A 17,860-nucleotide genomic window follows, 5' to 3' on the forward strand; every position below is an offset into this window, starting at 1 on the left:
GCAGTAACTAAAACCCCATATGAAATATGGACAGGCAAAAAGCCTGGTATGAAGCATTTTTATATTTGGGGATGTCCAGTTGAGGCAAGGCCATATAGGCCACAAGAAAAGAAAGTGGACTCAAGAATGGTTAGCTGTTATTTTGTTCGATATTCTAAAAGATCTAAGGGGTATAAATTTTATGATCATGTGAATAAATCCTTTTTTGATATAGGAAATGCTTGTTTCTTTGAGGATACTAAGTTTGAGAAAGGTGATAAGGTAAAAGACATTGCTTTTGAAAAAGAATTTGTTTCTCTTCCTACCGTTATTGTTAACAATGATCAGATTTCAATTTCTGACATTATTCAAATAAATCCCGAACAAAGCAATGTTCAAGATCTCTCTATCCAAAATTAAGAATTTATTCTTGGAATACAAACTCAAGAACCTCAAGAAATACCTCAAGTAACTCAAAAACAAGTGTCATTGAGGAAAACTACTAGAGAGAGGAGAAGGGCAATTGTAGATTATTATATTATTTTTCTCCAAGAACATGAGAGTGACACTGGCTCAAAGGGAGATGATTCAATCAACTTTCATCAAGCTATACATAGTTCTAACTCTCAAAAGTAGATCAATGTTATCATGAAGAGTTTAAATCCATGAAAGACAATGATGTATGGGATCTTGTCCCATTACCTGAAGGTGTGAAACCCATTGGTTGTAAATGGATATTTAAAACTAAGATGGATTCAAAGGGTGATGTGAAAAGATATAAGGCACGTCTTGTTATAAAAGGATAGGCATTGACTATATAGAGACTTTCTCTCCAGTTTTTACGAAAGACTCTTTTAGAATAATGATGTCACTTGTGGCTCATTTTGATTTGAAACTACATCATATGGATGTAAAGACTGCATTACTTAATGGTAACATTGATGAGATAATATATATGGTGCAATTAGAATATTTTGTCTCAGGCGATGTAAAAAAAATAGTTTGCAAATTAAAGAAATCTATCTATGGACTTAAACAGGCTTCCCGTCAATGGTATCATAAATTTCATCAAGTTGTCCTCTCATTTGGTTTTGAGATGAATATGGTTGATGAATGCATATACCATAAATTAAGTGGAGATAAATACATTTTCTTAGTTTCTATATCGATGACATACTACTTGTCAGTCCTGACATAGGCTTGTTGCATGAAACAAAGAGATTTCGGACAAAGAAAATTGAAATGAAAGATCTTGGTGTCACCTCTTTTGTATTAGAAATTTAAATACATCGAAATCATTTTTGAGGTATTCTTCAATTATCGTAAAAGAGCTATATCGAAAGAATTCTTGACAGATTTGGCATGAAAGATTGCAAACCAAGTGACACCTCTATTGCTAAGAGAGACAAGTTTAGTTTCGCTCAGTGCCTCAAACACCAGTTTGAAGTTAAGGATATGAAAAAGATTTTCTATACATCTGTTATAGGGAGTTTTATGTATGCTCAAGTGTATACACATCCAGATATATCATATATTGTTGGGATGTTAGGCAGATATCTGAGTAACCTAGAAATGAATCATTGGAAAGCAATCAAACGGGTTATGCGGTACTTGCAAAGAATAAAAGATTATATGCTCACATACATGAAGTCAAATCAGTTAGAGATCATTGGGTATTTTGATTCTGACTTTGCCGAGTGTTAAGACAGTCGTAGATCCATGTTGGGTTATATTTATTTGTTGGTCGGAGGAGCTATTTCTTGGAGGAGTGCACACTCATTGCATCTTTCACTATGGCGGTAGAGTTTGTAGCCTATTATAAGGCATCCAATCATGAAATATGGTTACATAATTTTGTCACTGGGCTGTGAATTTTAGATAACATTGAAAGACCATTAAACTTGTTTATGACAATAATTCGATAGTACTATATTCCAATAACAATAGGAGCTTGTCAAAGTTAAAACATATAGACATTAAGTTTCTTGTTGTTAAAGAAAGAGTGCAGAATTGTCAAATATCTATAAAACATATTGTCACAAACTTCATGATTGCAGATCTGCTTACCAACGGTTTACCACCCAAGGTCTTTCACAAGCATACTACTCTAATGGGTGTTATATCATTTAATGATATGTTGGTTTAGTGGGAGTTTATATTCAGATGTTCTAAAGTAAAATAAAATTTCATTTTATTGTTGCAGTATAAGGCTTAGGTTACAGTTTCATTATGTACTCATTTATGGTGATCACATTAAAGAATAAGGCAGGATCAGTTTAAAATATGCATGTTTGGATCACATTACATATATTTTTTATGTTTTACATCTATACTTGATCTATGTCATTCGTCAATATATGTGATCATTGATGAGTCTATTTACAATGAATGTAATGAAGATTACTTTGGTTCTATGTTGACATGATCAATGAACCAGATTGTTAGAGATGTCATTTGGTAAGACAATGTTTTTGAGCTTATAAGGTTATTATATAATGTGTGATTGTATGGTGACATATGTAGCTCAAGTGAAAGATTGTTAGATATTTTATGTGGGCCTACATATGTAATTAATCACTATGGTTGGGCCATATGAAATTTTATAAAGTGTGGTTATAATAATGTTTAGATATCTTATGTGTTCTCGTATGTTAATTTTTTATTTTATGATAGGTTAAATTGAAAAAAAAAATATAGGGTGGTTACAATTAGGTTATGGTCCACAAAACCATATATATTGGTTGTTCTTTTTTTCCTCTCTATCAAGAAAATTGTTCTTCTCTCATTAGGTTTATAAAAGAAGAAAATGACACCAATGTAGAAGATTTATCGGTGCAATAATGAATTTGGGTATGTTTTCGCATTATACTTTATTTGTTTTTGATGTTTTCAATGATTTAGTAAGAATAAATTTAAAAACAAATAAAAATGTTTTACTTAAATCAAATTACACGATGAGATTGTACAAAATTTATGCATTAAGCATCTATCACCCTCCATCAAGTCTTGGGACCCACAACCGACATGCCCTGTCCGCAAGATGGAGGGTGATCAGGTTCTTAATGCACAAATATTTGGGCAATCATATTGCACCTGATCTTTTCACGTGGGAAGGTCGCCCTGCTTGTATCGTTGGATATACGTCAAGTGTACAGTATCATTTAAGGGAAAAAAAACTAGCGAAAATCTCGATTAATGTCCGGCTCACATTTTTCCGGTTCAGTATATATGATCTTCGTACAAAAAGAAATATCAATATATAATTGGTAGGAGGTTACCTCGCTTGTATATCGAGACGTGGATAAAGATTGGGTGGGGAGGGAAGATACTTATGGAGGGCACGACCGCAAGTGAGGCAGCTGGCTTGGCTGTTGGAGCCCTGCTGTTTCTAGCCACCATGGCTGCTCCCAAGGTTGATGCCTTCATTGCAGCCTCTCAGAGGAGGTTATATTTCTGAATCCTTCTGCTTCTCTTTCTCTTCTAACATATGCTTGTTCTTTATTTCCTTTGCTGGGAATCAAGCTTTGAGAAGTTCTTTTTTTAGGTTCTGGTGTTATAATCTGCACTTGGCTGTTGGTTTTGCCATAAGTTTGTGTTTGGTGTGTTGGGCATGTTCGGTGCTCTTGGTTTATCTGGCGGGGTTTTATTGTTTTTCTCAGATATTATGTCTGCTTGTAAGTGGAATTGTAAATGGTCATAATCTACATTTGGTTGCTGCTACTACTTGATGGTTATCTTGAGCATCACCTATTTTCTCTTATTTTGTGTGATTCAATGTTGAGCATCACCTGTTTCCTCTTATTTTGAATGGTTCAAACAAATAATCTCGCCTTATTGAAATTAGGCTCAAACCTGCACTTGTTTGAATTAGAGATGGCAAGCATATTCTTACTGCTTTATGTTGATCGATGGCGGTCTAATTCCATTGGGCGCTTGTCTAGTAGCTTTCGATTAAGCATTGTCGCTTGTATGGTAGATTTACTAGCTCCATATAGGAAGGAAATGGTGACATAACGGTCACTAAATTTTTTATCAAGAGCACAAGCTTGGCAGATCGTGTCAGTTTCCTACTGTATGTGTTCCTCTTCTTACTCCTTTGTAATGTCGCTTTTATTATACCCCTTTGTCGTGAACCATTTTGTACCTTGAATAAAGAAAGGCTGCTTGATTACTTCCCCTTTTCCTAAGTTCCATATTGTTGGCATTTTTGTGCCGGTGAGGTACAAGACAAACTGCTTTTCTAATATTCTACTTCATGTGCATTATTGCTTTTTGCTTCTTTGTCAATTTTGAGTGCTTATTCTCAACAAGGTTGTACTAATGCTTCCTGTCATGGAAGACATTTAGTGATATCTCTGTGGTGGCCAGCCCTAGTTGCTTTTATCTGTCATGAATTTGCTAGAAGTTCTTCTGTTCAAGTTGAGGATAAAGGTCGTAAAGTTCTAGGTTCTACAATAGCTATGAAAAATTGGGAGAAACACTTGATTATATTTCCCATTTTACTTTTCATTTCTCTATTTGATCTTCATATGTCAATTTGGAACATCACCTTTCACTTGTTAGGAACCATGAAATGCAATAGAAAAGTCTGAGCCACATCTGACTTAAGATGCATATGAACTTTGGATGAAATACAATCCATTAGATTAAGTTAATTTCAAATCCATATCTGCATCACTGGTCAAGAACGAAGAATGGACAAGTTTTTGTTTGCTTTCAATCCCAATACGAGACCTTAACAGGGCTTGCCCAAAAGATGACTTTCCACTGCCGCACATTGATTTCTGTATCTTCGTGGATAGCTGGCTATGAGATGTTATCATTAGTGAACACTTTCTGCGGATATAACCAGATTAAGCTTGCTAAAGAAGACCAATAGAAGACATCATTGACTACACCCAGGGAAACATACTGCTATGTTGTCATGCTATTCGGACTTCAAAATGCTGGAGCCACATATAACAAAGCCATGACGGACATCTTTCCATGATATTCTACATGACTGCATGGAGGTTTATGTATACGACATGTTGCTGTGGAATAACTTAAAGGTGTGCTAGAACAAACAACTGGGATCTTTTAGTTACATACAATTTGTTAGTAGCCATAAGCTCCATCTTTGGTAATTAGTTAGGCCATCTTGATTTGTTGGGCTTGTGATATGTTTAGCACTGAACCTGCCTCTTAATTTGATCTTTGGACAAGATTTCAGTTTTCCTACTTTCCTGTCCTTTTTTCTAAACTCCACACTCATTTTGGCTTTAAGTTGCTTCATTAAAGGTGTCAGAAGAGAGTGGGGTAGTAATTGAAGAAATTGGAGTGGGTTGAGTTGATAATTTGGTTCTACTTGAAAGCTACAGTACTTGGCTCTCTATGAAAAAGGACTACATGCAATACTTCCTCTATAGTATCACAATGACAATACCTGGCAGGCCCTGATATCTATTGTCACGTTTATGCTACATTGGTTAAATGAACTCTAGCTTATGACTTTTTTTTCTTAATATTTCTGTCATATGCTTTTGATTTGATTAGCCTTTTAGTAAGTTCAGTATATCTTGGGCAGCTACTCGAATCATGTATCACTAAAATATATAGAAATGAGCATTTGATGGTTGATATGGGTCTCTCTCTCTCTCTCTCTCTCTCTCTCTCTCTCTCTCTCTCTCTCTCTCTCTCTCTCTCTCTCTCTCTCTCTCTCTCTCTCTCTCTCTCTCTCTCTCTCTCTCTCTCTCTGTGTGTGTGTGTGTGTGTGTGATAATGTGTTTTTGTGCTTGCTTGTGTGTGTGTGTGTGTTTTTGTGCTTGCTTATGTGTGTGTGTGTGTGTGTTTCCATGCACACATGCATATGTATTTGCACGTTCTTGTCTCTACTGGACTTCCAACTATTTTTTGTTCATCATCTTAATTTTTTTTTATTACTTTTTTGTGGCTTCAGTATATCATCTTGTGTTTCTAATTTTATTATTTTCTTAACATTTTTTGATAGAAAATTGAAATTTTCACATATGTAAGTGGTTGATAGTGATAAAGTCTGTCATCAAATGAAACTTGTAGTAAATCTTCATGTAACAAAAGCAAGAGCCCTTCTCTATGCATTCTCGTTTGGTCCATGAACCATATTCATACTAAAAGTTGGAGCCCTAGAAAAAAAAGTATAAAATTGCTAACTTTTATATGGGATATAGCTATTTAGTCAACAGGGTTAGGTGGTAACTATGTGTTGGAACTCTCTAGAAAACCAAATAAAATTAATTTTAAATATTGTTGAAGTTAAAATTTGAAATTTACTCGATGATAATTTTGGACATTCTGCAACATACATGCAGACACGCATGTGTGCACACACATGCCTAGCCGCTTGCTTGGTGCTCTTCACTTGTGCATTGGCTAGGCATTGGGTCGGTGCTAGGTTGCGTAGGCAATGACCTAGGTGAACTTTTTAAGTTTTAACTACGTGGAGTTGCCTATGATTTGTTTCTAAGAAGGATAATAATCAAAACCTTGGTTATTGCCCTTAGTACTTTTTGAAATTTCATATCATTTAAGATGATAGTTCTTTCTTGTCATTTGATCTCACAAGTTATTTAATTAATTTGTCTTGTTTTGAATTTCCGACTGAGCCAATGTTTGCATTGCTTGTCATGTATGTGACCTAGCTGAGATGAGGTGCATAGAGCAGAATGATCAATCATCTACCAGTGCACCTACTAGATATTGTTGTGATTTTTCTAGCTCTAGCCTAGATCTTCCTAAGTCTAGATCTTTCTTGGCTTCAATTGGGAACATTCACAAGCACAAAAAGAATAAGATAAAGAAATACAAATGCACAAGAGAGATTTATGTGGTTCTACAAAGATGTCTACATCTATAAGGAGAATCTGAGATGTTTTATAATAGGTGAAAAACTAAATCCAAAGAAACCATGTATGAAAACTTCTCCTTGTGCTTTAAGAAATGCACCATTGGTGGGTATTTGGAAACCCATACAAAGGGTGCTTGGGTTGATTGCTTTCTTAATAGAGAAAAAACAAAGAAGAGAGAGGGAGATAGACTCTTGGTTAGTTATGTCACACGGACTCTTCTAACAGGGCACCGCACCCACGTCGCACCCGCACCCAGGCAGGTGTGACACTTGGACACTGCTTCCTTTGTGTTAGGTGAAGTCAACCACACCGAGGTCCATTTCTATCCAAAAGTAGATTCTGTTAACCCTAATTAAGTCCATTTTTATCTATATTATATATATAAATACATAAATGCACACAAATACACGTAGTGTTAACTAAAAACTGTTAAAAATTATATATATATATATATATATATCCTCCCCACACCCAAGTTTTTTTAAAGTGCTGCATCTCCGCATCCGCACCCGCACCAGCACCAGCATCCGCACCTATGTGACATAGTTGGTTAGTGTTTATCTTGTTCAGAAAAAACAAGAAAAAGAAAAAGGGTCTAAGGCTAGGTTGTCTCTATGAACAAAAGTGAGTTTATGCTCTTTCTTGTTAGGGATTTGAACAAGGAAAGAAGGAAGGTGTCCCAAGTTTGATTACACTTGAAGGGGTCTTAGTTTGCTGATTTATGAGGGTTGGGGTAACCATTGTTGGATGCATATTTTTTAATATTTCTTCTTGTATTCAAGATCATTATAATCACATTGTCAGCATTAATGAAATCTCTCATGTTATCTCATTGGACATTGTTCTCATCAAGTCACATAAATTTGCTATCTTGTGTTCTTTATGCTTCGTTTGCTTTTGTTGCATCACGTGTTTACACATTTGTGCTCTCACAATCTTTCCCTTGGTCACCAATGAATAGGATCTCGATGTAAGTAGCTCCCCTGGATCAGCTCGCTTTCTCTTGAATAACCTTGCAATAACCCATTAGGCTTTCTTCATTCCCCTTTTCCCCCTGATTCTTTCTCTCACATGTATGAGAGGCCTCCCTCTCTTTCTCTCTCATCCCTAACATAACTTGTACTGTAGTGCTTATTGAACCCAGTTACAATGCATTTCCTAAACCTCAAGTCCCACTATGATTTTTTAATATGGCAAGTGGGTCCCATTCATTGGGACCTGTTCAAGCCACATATTATGATAATCCCCACCTTGGGTTGAACAAATTATTCAGCATTCATCTCCCGTGTAATGAAGTGGATTGAATCCGATACACATGCAAGAACACACTTTCAATCAAGTAGAATACTTGATTGAATCAACGAAACCACCCACACAAGGGCCTTAACAAATTGTTATTTTATAAAAAGGCACTCCAAAGAGTTCAAAAATATACATGGCCCAAGGGGCTATTTATAATACAATGAGAATAAGGGGTTGAACATGTGACTGTTGGGGATGCACCCAACAGTCACATTTGTAACCGTTGGGGCAGCTCCAACAGTCATATGAGCTGCCCCTTTTGCATAGAAAAAGACAAAAGCAAAAAACAAAAAAGATACAAAAGCAAAAAGAAAAAGACAAAAGATAAAAAACAAAAAAGCAAAAAGATAAAAGTACAACAGCAAAAAGATAAAATATCAGCTCATTAGGTTTTGACGCCTATTTGGTGAAAAGATTGGAATACCCCTAAGGGGTATTTCGGTTTATATATATATATATATATATATATATATATATATATATATATATATATTAACTATATCTTAACACCTCCCCTCAAACTCATGGTGGAACAACCAAGAGTTTGCCGAGTAGGAAGTGAAATCTGGGTGACGGAAGCGCTTTGGTGAAGATCCGCTAGTTGATACTCTGATGGAACATAGGGCAATGTGATAGTCTTTCGCAGAAATTCTTCACGGATATAGTGACAATCCATTTCAATGTGTTTTGTCCTCTCATGGAACGTATGGTTTCTTGCAATATACACAGCGCTCTTGTTATCACAGCACAATTTGGAGGGTTCTTTGATGTGGATTCCCAAGTCCTCCAGTAATTGTTGGAGCCACACTAACTCTGACGTGGTCGTTGCCATGACACGATATTCAACTTCAGTTGAGGAGAGAGACACCTTTTGTTGCTTCTTGCATCACCATGAGATCAGAGAGTCACCTACAAAAACACATAAACCAGTAGTTGAGTTTTTATTATTCACATTCCCTCCCCAGTCAGAGTTTGAGTACTCAATGACTTCTAATGAGGACGAGGATGACAAAAACAATCCATAATTTATAGAGTTCTTAATATATCTAATAATTCTCATTACAGCACTCATATGGACTGTAGTGGGAGCATGCTGAAATTGATTGATTGAATGAATAGCATGAGAAATATCAGGACGAGTAATAGAAAGGTAAGACAAAGCTCCAATCAATTGTTTGTATGGGGTTGGATCTTGCAGAGGTTCTCTATCATCCTTTTTCATTTTTGTATTTATGACCTCTGGAGTGTCAACCCGTTTCTCATCTGAGAGTCCTGATCTCTCAATAATCTTTGTTGCATACTTGGTCTGTGACAAAAAATAACCACGAAGTGAGTAAACCACTTCAATACCAAGAAAATATCTTAGAAAACAAGATTTGCCATATCAAAGTTGTCTTTAAGCACATCTTTGATATGATTTACTCTTTGTTTATCACCTCCTGTGATTATCATATCATCCACGTAGAGTAGCAGTATGACCATCCCTGCATTGAAAGATTTAACAAACAATGCAGTGTCAGTAAAACAAGATTTAAAATGAAGTTGAGTCATTAGATTACTAAATCTATCATACCAAGCTTTGGGAGCTTATTTTAATCCATACAAGGCTTTTCGTAACCTAAGAGTTTTTCCAAGTGCTAAATTAAAACCTGGTGAATGATCCATGTAGACCTCTTCATCTAAATTATCATTCAAAAAGGTATTTTTTACATCTATTTGAAAGATAGGTAATTTTTGAATTGATGTTATAGATATAAGGGTTCTGACAGCCGTCATTCGAGCAACTGGGGCAAAGGTTTCATCATAGTCAATTCTTTGACTATATCCCTTAGTTATTAATCGAGCTTTATATATTTCCAATGTCGCATCCCATTTAGTTTTAATTTTGTAAACCCATCTACACCTTATAGTTTTTCGTCCTTTGGGTAATGTTTTGAATTTCCCAAGTTTTTGCTTTTTCTAAAGCTTTTAATTCATCATTCATCGCTTTAATTCATTCTTGATGGTTTTTGGCTTCATAATAAGATGATGGTTCAGTATATGAGTGTATAGTCATTAAACATGCTCGGTATCTTTGTTCAAAGGAATCATAAGATACAAATCTACTAGGGGGCTTGAAAATTCTTATTGGTTTTCTAATACTAGCAGAGTCTACATCTTGATTTTGTGAGTATCTTTCTAAGGCACATGGTGGGTGATCTTCGGTCCGTCGAGTGTATGCTTGTATGGTAGTATTAAGTGGGTCAATATTATCAAGACCATTGTCAACATTTTTACTTACATCATGAGTGTTTTCATTTTCACTCTTATGCTCATTATGAATGTTTTCACACCTATCATGTTCATTGATAAGATAAAAAAGAAACAAATAATCATAGTTCTCTTGGATTTTTTCTTTGCTAAAACCATCTTCATTTTCTAGAAATGTAACATTTCGTGAAACATATAATTTGTTTCTTTTCATGTCATAGCATCAATATCCGTTTTGATTTTCAGTATAGCCTAGAAAAACACAAGGGATTGTTTTTGGGGAAAGTTTGTCATTCCTATGGGTAAGAATAAAACATTTACATCCAAAAACTCTCAACCTTTTGTAATCGGGGGAGATTTTAAACAATTTTTCAATGGGAGATATATTTTCAATAGTTTTTGAAGGCAGTTTATTTATCAAATAAACTGTCGTAAGAGCGGCTTCAGCCCAAAACATTTTTTGATATAAGAAGTGTTCTAGTGGTTTCAACAATATGTCTATGCTTGCTTTCGGCTAGACCATTTTGTTGAGGAGTGTATGGGCAAGATTTTTTATGAGTAATCTCATTTAGGTCAAGAAATTTTTTGAATTCTTTTGATACAAATTCCCCCCCCCCCCCCGGAATCAGATCTAAAAATTTGAATGTTGCTTTTGAATTGAGTCTTTATATATAAATAACATGTTTTAAAGCATTCAAATACTTCTGATTTTTGTTTAAGAAAAAAGATCCAAGAATGTCTACTATAGTCATCTACCAACGCAACATAGTATGATACCCCACCTTTGGATATAACATGAGCCGGTCTCCACACATCTGAATATATTAACTCAAAAGGATTTTTTGGTATAAAATGTCTTTGTTCAAAGGGCAAAGCTTTCATTTTGCCAATAATGCAATCTTCACAAACTAAATTATTTTCTTTATAACTAGTAAGAAATGAAAACAAATGTAATTTGGTCACACTAGGATGTCCTGGTCTTTTGTGTCATTTTTTTATATCTTTCTTTTCCACAAAATTACAAAAATATTGTTTTGATAACTCAAGACTATCCATTACGTAAAGATCTCATCTTCTATGGCCTTGCTCTATCGGCTTCCCGGACTGGAGATCTTGTATTAAACAATCATTAGAAGAAAATAAAACTTTGCAACCATAATCCGTAATTTGTAAAACTGATAAAAGGTTCAAATTTAGTTTTGGCACAACTCTAATACTTGGTATGTGGAAGTTTGGTGGTTTTTGAAAAATTCCAAAACTTTTGATTTTAAAGATGTTCCGTCGGCGGTTGAAACATAAGAATTATTTGGGTTAGAATGACATTCGGATAATATTGACTCATTTGGAGTCATATGAAACGAGGCATTGGAATCTAAGATTCAAGAAGTCTTACAAGGGTCACCACTTGTGGATACGGTGGCCCTCGAGAAGGAAGAAGTTTGACCTTTGAACATTGGTTGTAGCGCCTCTATTAATTGAGCTAAAGACAGTGAGCCAATGCATTTAAAGCCGTCTACATCATTTTTTTCTACGAAAGCAACTCTCTTATCATCACAGTGGTCTTCTTTCTTTCTTTTGGGACAAAAAGGCTTGATGTGCTCCGGTTCATAGCAATGATAGCATATGATTTTGCCACCTTTTTTGTATTCATGATCTCCTCTTTTATCGCTTCTTTCATAGTTGTTGGGATTTCTTCCATTCTCATTCTTCACAAAGTAAGGAGGCTTGTAACTCTTAGTGTGGTTACCGGGCTTGGACATAGCAAGTACAGTTTCTTCATCTTTTGAAGTGGATGGCTTCTTTAATCTATTCTCTTCTATAGTCAATTATTCAAGAGTTTCGATTATGGATGGCACACCTCCTCTACGAAGGAGAGATGATTTTGTTCCCTCAAATTCGGGCCTAAGCTCATTCATAAATTGGTAGAAATGTTCCGTTTTAATTTGGTTTTCATGGAGTTCTACATCTTGAGGGCAATGTCATTTTGGCTTAAAAAGCGCCAATTCATCCCATAAGAAAGAGAGAGCATTGTAATATTCTCTAATATCCATCTCTCCTTAAGTCATGGTTCTTACTTTATTTTGGACATTGCATATGTGGGCAATATCTTTAAGACTATACATGTCCTTAAGATATTTCCAAGCATCGCTAGCAAAATCAAATTTTGCTACGTTAGAGCATTTATGAATATCTACACTATTGTTGAGCCATCCAATTATTTTGGAATGACTCATCCTCCACTCTTTTCATTTTTTATCATAATCGGAAACGGCTTTACCCATTTCTTCACCTTGAAGAGCAACCTTTTTTCCATTCTCAATTTTTGTAAGAATGAGCTTGGGCTCTTTTTTGGTACCATCCACCAAACCCCATAACCCCTTTTCCCATATCTTGTGTTTTACTATGGATGCTCACATCACATAGTTTGTATCGTTTAGGCGTACGGGAATGGAGATTGTAACTTCTCTCTCATTCTCCATTTCTTTACAATGCGAGGAGAAAGAGATAGTGGGAAGAATGGAGAAAGATAGAGATACAAGACTTATTTGAGAAGTGGCACGCTTCTCGATGCAGCAATCCTTGATTTGTTGTATCCGCTAAGCCCACGATCCTCTTGATATTCTCACGATCTTTCCTTTAAAAAAATGCCTTTGAATCACCAAAGCTTTGATACCGTGTAATGAAGTGGATTGAATCCGATACACATGCAAGAACACACTTTCAATCAAGTAGAATACTTGATTGAATCAACGAAACCACCCACACAAGGGTCTTAACAAATTGTTATTGCATAAAAAGGCAATCCAAAGAGTTGAAAAATATACATGGCCCAAGGGGCTATTTATAATACAATGAGAATAAGGGGCTGAACATGTGACTGTTGGGGCAGCTCCAACAGTCATATGAGCTGCCCCTTTTGCATAGAAAAAGACTAAAGCAAAAAACAAAAAAGATACAAAAGAAAAAAGAAAAAGACAAAAGCTAAAAAACAAAAAAGCAAAAAGATAAAAGTACAAAAGCAAAAAGATAAAATATCAGCTCATTAGGGGCTGACGCCTATTTGGTGAAATGACCAGAATACCCCTAAGGGGTATTTCGGTTTATATATATATAAACTATATCTTAACATCCTGCATATTTATTCTCTCTTTCCTTTTGGCTAATGATTCTAACTCACATTAATCAAGATTATGCAATGTCTATTTTTTCAGTAGTAATTTGGCTTGGATTTGTGGACATATCTGCAAGTTTCTCTTTGCTAGAAGCTTTTCTAATTGAAATCACTGTTCTTCAATGAACTCTCATTTTCTTAAAATTCTTGATATCTATGTGCTTGGGCCTTAGACAACATATTAGATCTGTGTTTGGCCATTTATGCTCTTATTGTCATACCTTTCTTTGTGAAATACCAAGTTCATGAAGTATGCCCTTTAGACAAGCTGCTTTGCTGCTTCAATGGTTGCCATATACTTTGCCTATTGGTGGATAAGGCAATTTCATATACTATGCCTTAGGATATAATAATGGAATTTGTCATATAGCAAGATTTTATCTTATGATGAAAATGTTAATAGTTCGTTTAATGCTTGATGGATAAAGTGGAGATCATAGTGACATCTTGCATGAAACGAGGGTGTACTGATTCAGTTGAAAGAATGTTTTTGTAAGGTTGTAATAGGACTTTCCCTATCATATCTGGTTAATGTTGTACAACAAAAAAGCACAAGAAGATAATTGGCATCTTAAGGTAGATATCTAGACCTTGGAGTGACATGGAAAGTCAAGGAATGAGTACATTAGAAATGTTTAAGTGTAGTGCTAATTGATAAGAAAATTAAGCATTGTTTTGAGATACTATGACCATGATGTAAGAACAAAGTAATAAAACTAACAAAAACTGTCAGTGGTAAGTAGAAACATGAAACACTGGCATTGCTCACTTTTTAGTGTTAAAGTTTAAAATAAGGACCAAAGGAGGCTCTTAAAGATGACATTTTTATGGGACATCAGCCGATGATAATGATGATGAATGAATATACTCTTAAAATTGGTTGTTATATTCACATATTGGAGCAGTCAAGCTGTATGAATTTGTATGCTTTCCCTACTTAATGAATTTACATTGTCAACTTTTTCTTTTTCTTTTTCTTTTTCCTTTTGTGGTAATAACCGTCTGTGGGATTCAAACCTGAGGTCTCTTGCCCAAGACCGTTCCACTTTTGTAATGGCAGATGCAACATTCAACCCTCAAGAGCTATATTGGAATTATTTTTTTCATGCTTTTCTCTGTCTTACTGTTGTTTACACTTTGTGTAAGCTTTCTTTTGGTCTTTAGAACAGAGTTCTTTATTATATCTTTTCTCTGTCTTACTGTTGCTTACACGTGAGTTCTGACTGATTAATGTTACTATTGCTTTGTTGAGTTTGACAAATTGATTTTTGGATCTATGTTGGGTTTTTTTACCATTAGTAGTCAAATTTCACATCATTCAGTGAGGATATGCATTATGCTATTTTGGAAAGAAAGAAGATACTGTTTGTCACAAAAAAAAAGCAGGATTATTATGATATCCACAGGATTATTTACTTTGACCACTCCGGAAGAGCTATGATGTACCCTTAAGTATGCTTTTTAGATTATGCTGCTCTTTCTCATGAGAAGTACTGATAGGGGCATAGGGTGATCTGTGATTGAATGTAGTAGTCAAGCTGTCAATGTGGTGTTGCGACGTATACATAAACTATGTCATCTGTGAGAATAGAGTTCAAAATAGATGTTGGGAAAAGTATCATATACCTTTACACTTGGAAAATGCACCAATGCACTGGCTTCTCTTTTTTCAAGTATAAATAGGCAATAGTGTGGTCATTTTCTATGTGAGCTATGACAGCAATCCAGGTGCACTTAGAAGGGATAACTTATTGAATCTAATATAACTTGGGAGTGGTGTTGTCGGAAATTGTAACAGCTCTTTCAAATTCTAGCAGCATGACTCTATGACTTAATTGACTGGAACGAGTCACCTCAGCTTTCGCCATCAAACTCACTGCAACTATCAAGTCACCTCAGCTTCACAATTAAAGATCAAATGAGTTGCTTGGAATCCTGCTTAGTGTTACATTGTATCACGTTCACAACATAAGCAATATGCATTGTGTGTCCGTCATGCAAGGAGGATGTCTAAGGGTGAAGTGCCCAAACAGTGGATCATGCTCATTTTCTTGTCAGGAGATGGTCCTAGAACTTTCCAATAATGGAAGTTATATTTTTCATGTTCTTGAATCAATGATGGTCCTAGATGGTCAAAGGGCATTTGTTCAATGACTGGTCTATATAAAGAACTCAGACAAGGGACAAGGTTTTATTGTAGGATAGCATGAACCAAGTGCTAATGCCCATATTGGGAGACAACATTTAGCAGCTCACAGTATTTCATCTAGTTATAGAATGATTTCATGGATCCTTGTTTGCTGCTCGGAAGCTGTCTCAGATTTGGTAAATGCTTAGGTAGAGTCCATTTTAGATCGTTTGGATGTAACCTGCCATGGTTGACAAGTTTGAGAGAGAGAGAGAGAGAGTCGAATTGCCTAATGCTCATATTGGGATGACTCTGCACACCGAGTGGCTATTGGTTATAAAACCAGAAAAGATTTTACTTTGCCCATTGCAACCACACGAGCATACATACATTTGAAAAGTTTGCTACTCATATTAGGATGATTGTCTCTGCAAAGAAATGGATATGCCTCTGGAGTCAAAAAAATTTAGTGTGTGCTTATTTTGATGACTTTGGTGCATGCACACCAAAAATGTATTGGTCTGACTTTTAGGATGAAGAAGAAACAGAGTCATACAATAAAAAGAAAGTCACACTAACAAGCAAAGCCCTTGTGAGTGCCAAAAGCAAGCGAACTTCCTTCATTTTTAATCCCATCATTGAATCCTTTTGGACCTGAACTGCAAAAGAGTGTTGGGAAGGTCCTCTTTGCTTCAGTGAACCACAATTCTTTCATCCCTGTGTGTCGGTCATGCAAGGAGGATGTTTATAGGCCATACATATAGCATATAGTAGGGTACAACATGTTACAAGAGGGGTATTCCCAACAGTTGTCTTTGTTTTTAGGAGAGCTGTGGAGGTTAAGTCAAAGGCAATAAAGACTGACAAAGATCAATGGACTATCCTTCTTTCAAGTCTGGTTCTTTGCAAACCACTGCTTCCCTCTTCTCTTTGGTCTATGGGTTCCAGTACAGTATTCTTTTGATTATAACCTTCTTAACCTTCATACAAGGCCATACATGTTGCACACATTCTCTTTTTTCTGTTATGTTTAGCCACTGCCTGGTAGTTAAACACTGATGGACCATCCATGTATTCATGTTTTAACTTCAGTTTGTGTTGCAATGAGGGAAAGTAGTAACAGTTCAATTAGATAATGTTTGCTTCATGTTATGTGCAGCTCTTTGCGAATATGCAAGAGATGTGGTGATCTTAAAGTGATTGCATGTTCAACATGTAGAGGGTTGGGCTCGGTTCAGACAGGGCCCTTAAGCATAGCTAATGATATATTGGGACCGCTTATAAGTACAGGTCCAGCCACAGGATCGAAACTGTGTCCAGCTTGTCTAGCCAAAGGCCATCTGTCTTGCCCCAGTTGTTCTCAGAAGGCTTGATATTTGTGAGATATGTTCATAATAACATTGGCTTTTTGATAATCGCTACAAGGTGCCACTGGAAATTAATCACTTGGATGCTGGTTCGATCTATTGGTTTTCTATTGATGTCCCGATTAGCTAATGCTTTTTTATACTCGTTATTTTTTAGTAGGTTTTCTTGAATAAAACTAAAATGTGAAGGTGATTGGAACATTCATCTGTGGTTGCCCAGCTTGACCTTCTCAAAAACGATGACTTGATATAATCAACATATTGGTAACTTGCAGCGTAGTCACCAACTGTGACACACACACACACACACACACACACACACACACACACATACAACAACTACGCCTTCATCCCAAAACAATTGGGGTCAGCGATATGAACCAAAAAAGAAATTCATTTTGGGTCTTCCACATGAATCCTTTTCCTCCAATCATTTCTATCCAACGCCATGTCCTCGGTGAGGTTCAAAGCATTCATATCCTTTCCTATCATCTCCATCCAAGTCTTCCTAGGCCTACCCCGACCTCTTTTAACTAATATATTTTCCCATTTCTCCAACCTTCTAACTGGAGCATCATTAGGCCTTCGCCGAATATGTCCAAACCACCGTAAACGATTCTCTCGCATCTTATTTTCAATTGGTGCAACACCTACCTTCTTACGTATCTCTTCGTTCCGAATCTTATCTTTTATTGTATTTCCACACATCCATCTAAGCATCCGCATCTCAGCTACACTCATTTTTTGAATATGATGTCTCTTGGCAGCCCAACATTCCGTACCATATAGTAAAGCG

General features: G+C 35.9%; 1 protein-coding gene across 1 annotated transcript; it reads left to right on the plus strand.

Moving 5' to 3' along the window:
* The first annotated feature begins 3,281 nt into the window (after positions 1-3,281).
* Positions 3,282-17,161, plus strand: LOC149818875 (chaperone). Its single transcript, XM_089984336.1, has 2 exons — positions 3,282-3,423; positions 16,857-17,161. The coding sequence occupies exons 1-2, from the start codon at positions 3,311-3,313 to the stop codon at positions 17,068-17,070; spliced, it is 327 nt and encodes a 108-aa protein (XP_089840462.1). The 5' UTR covers positions 3,282-3,310; the 3' UTR covers positions 17,071-17,161.
* The last annotated feature ends 699 nt before the right edge of the window (positions 17,162-17,860 follow it).

The sequence above is a fragment of the Nuphar pumila genome, chromosome 13 (genome assembly GCF_984573655.1).
Source record: "Nuphar pumila chromosome 13, dmNupPumi1.hap1.1, whole genome shotgun sequence".
In the NCBI taxonomy this organism is placed as follows: domain Eukaryota; kingdom Viridiplantae; phylum Streptophyta; class Magnoliopsida; order Nymphaeales; family Nymphaeaceae; genus Nuphar; species Nuphar pumila.

Bases quoted from the DNA above. Each gene is read 5' to 3' on its own strand.
- LOC149818875 (XM_089984336.1), top strand. From the start codon at position 3,311: ATGGAGGGCACGACCGCAAGTGAGGCAGCTGGCTTGGCTGTTGGAGCC. The intron at 3,424-16,856 runs GTTATATTTCTG...TGTTATGTGCAG, and splicing joins ATTGCAGCCTCTCAGAGGAG to CTCTTTGCGAATATGCAAGA.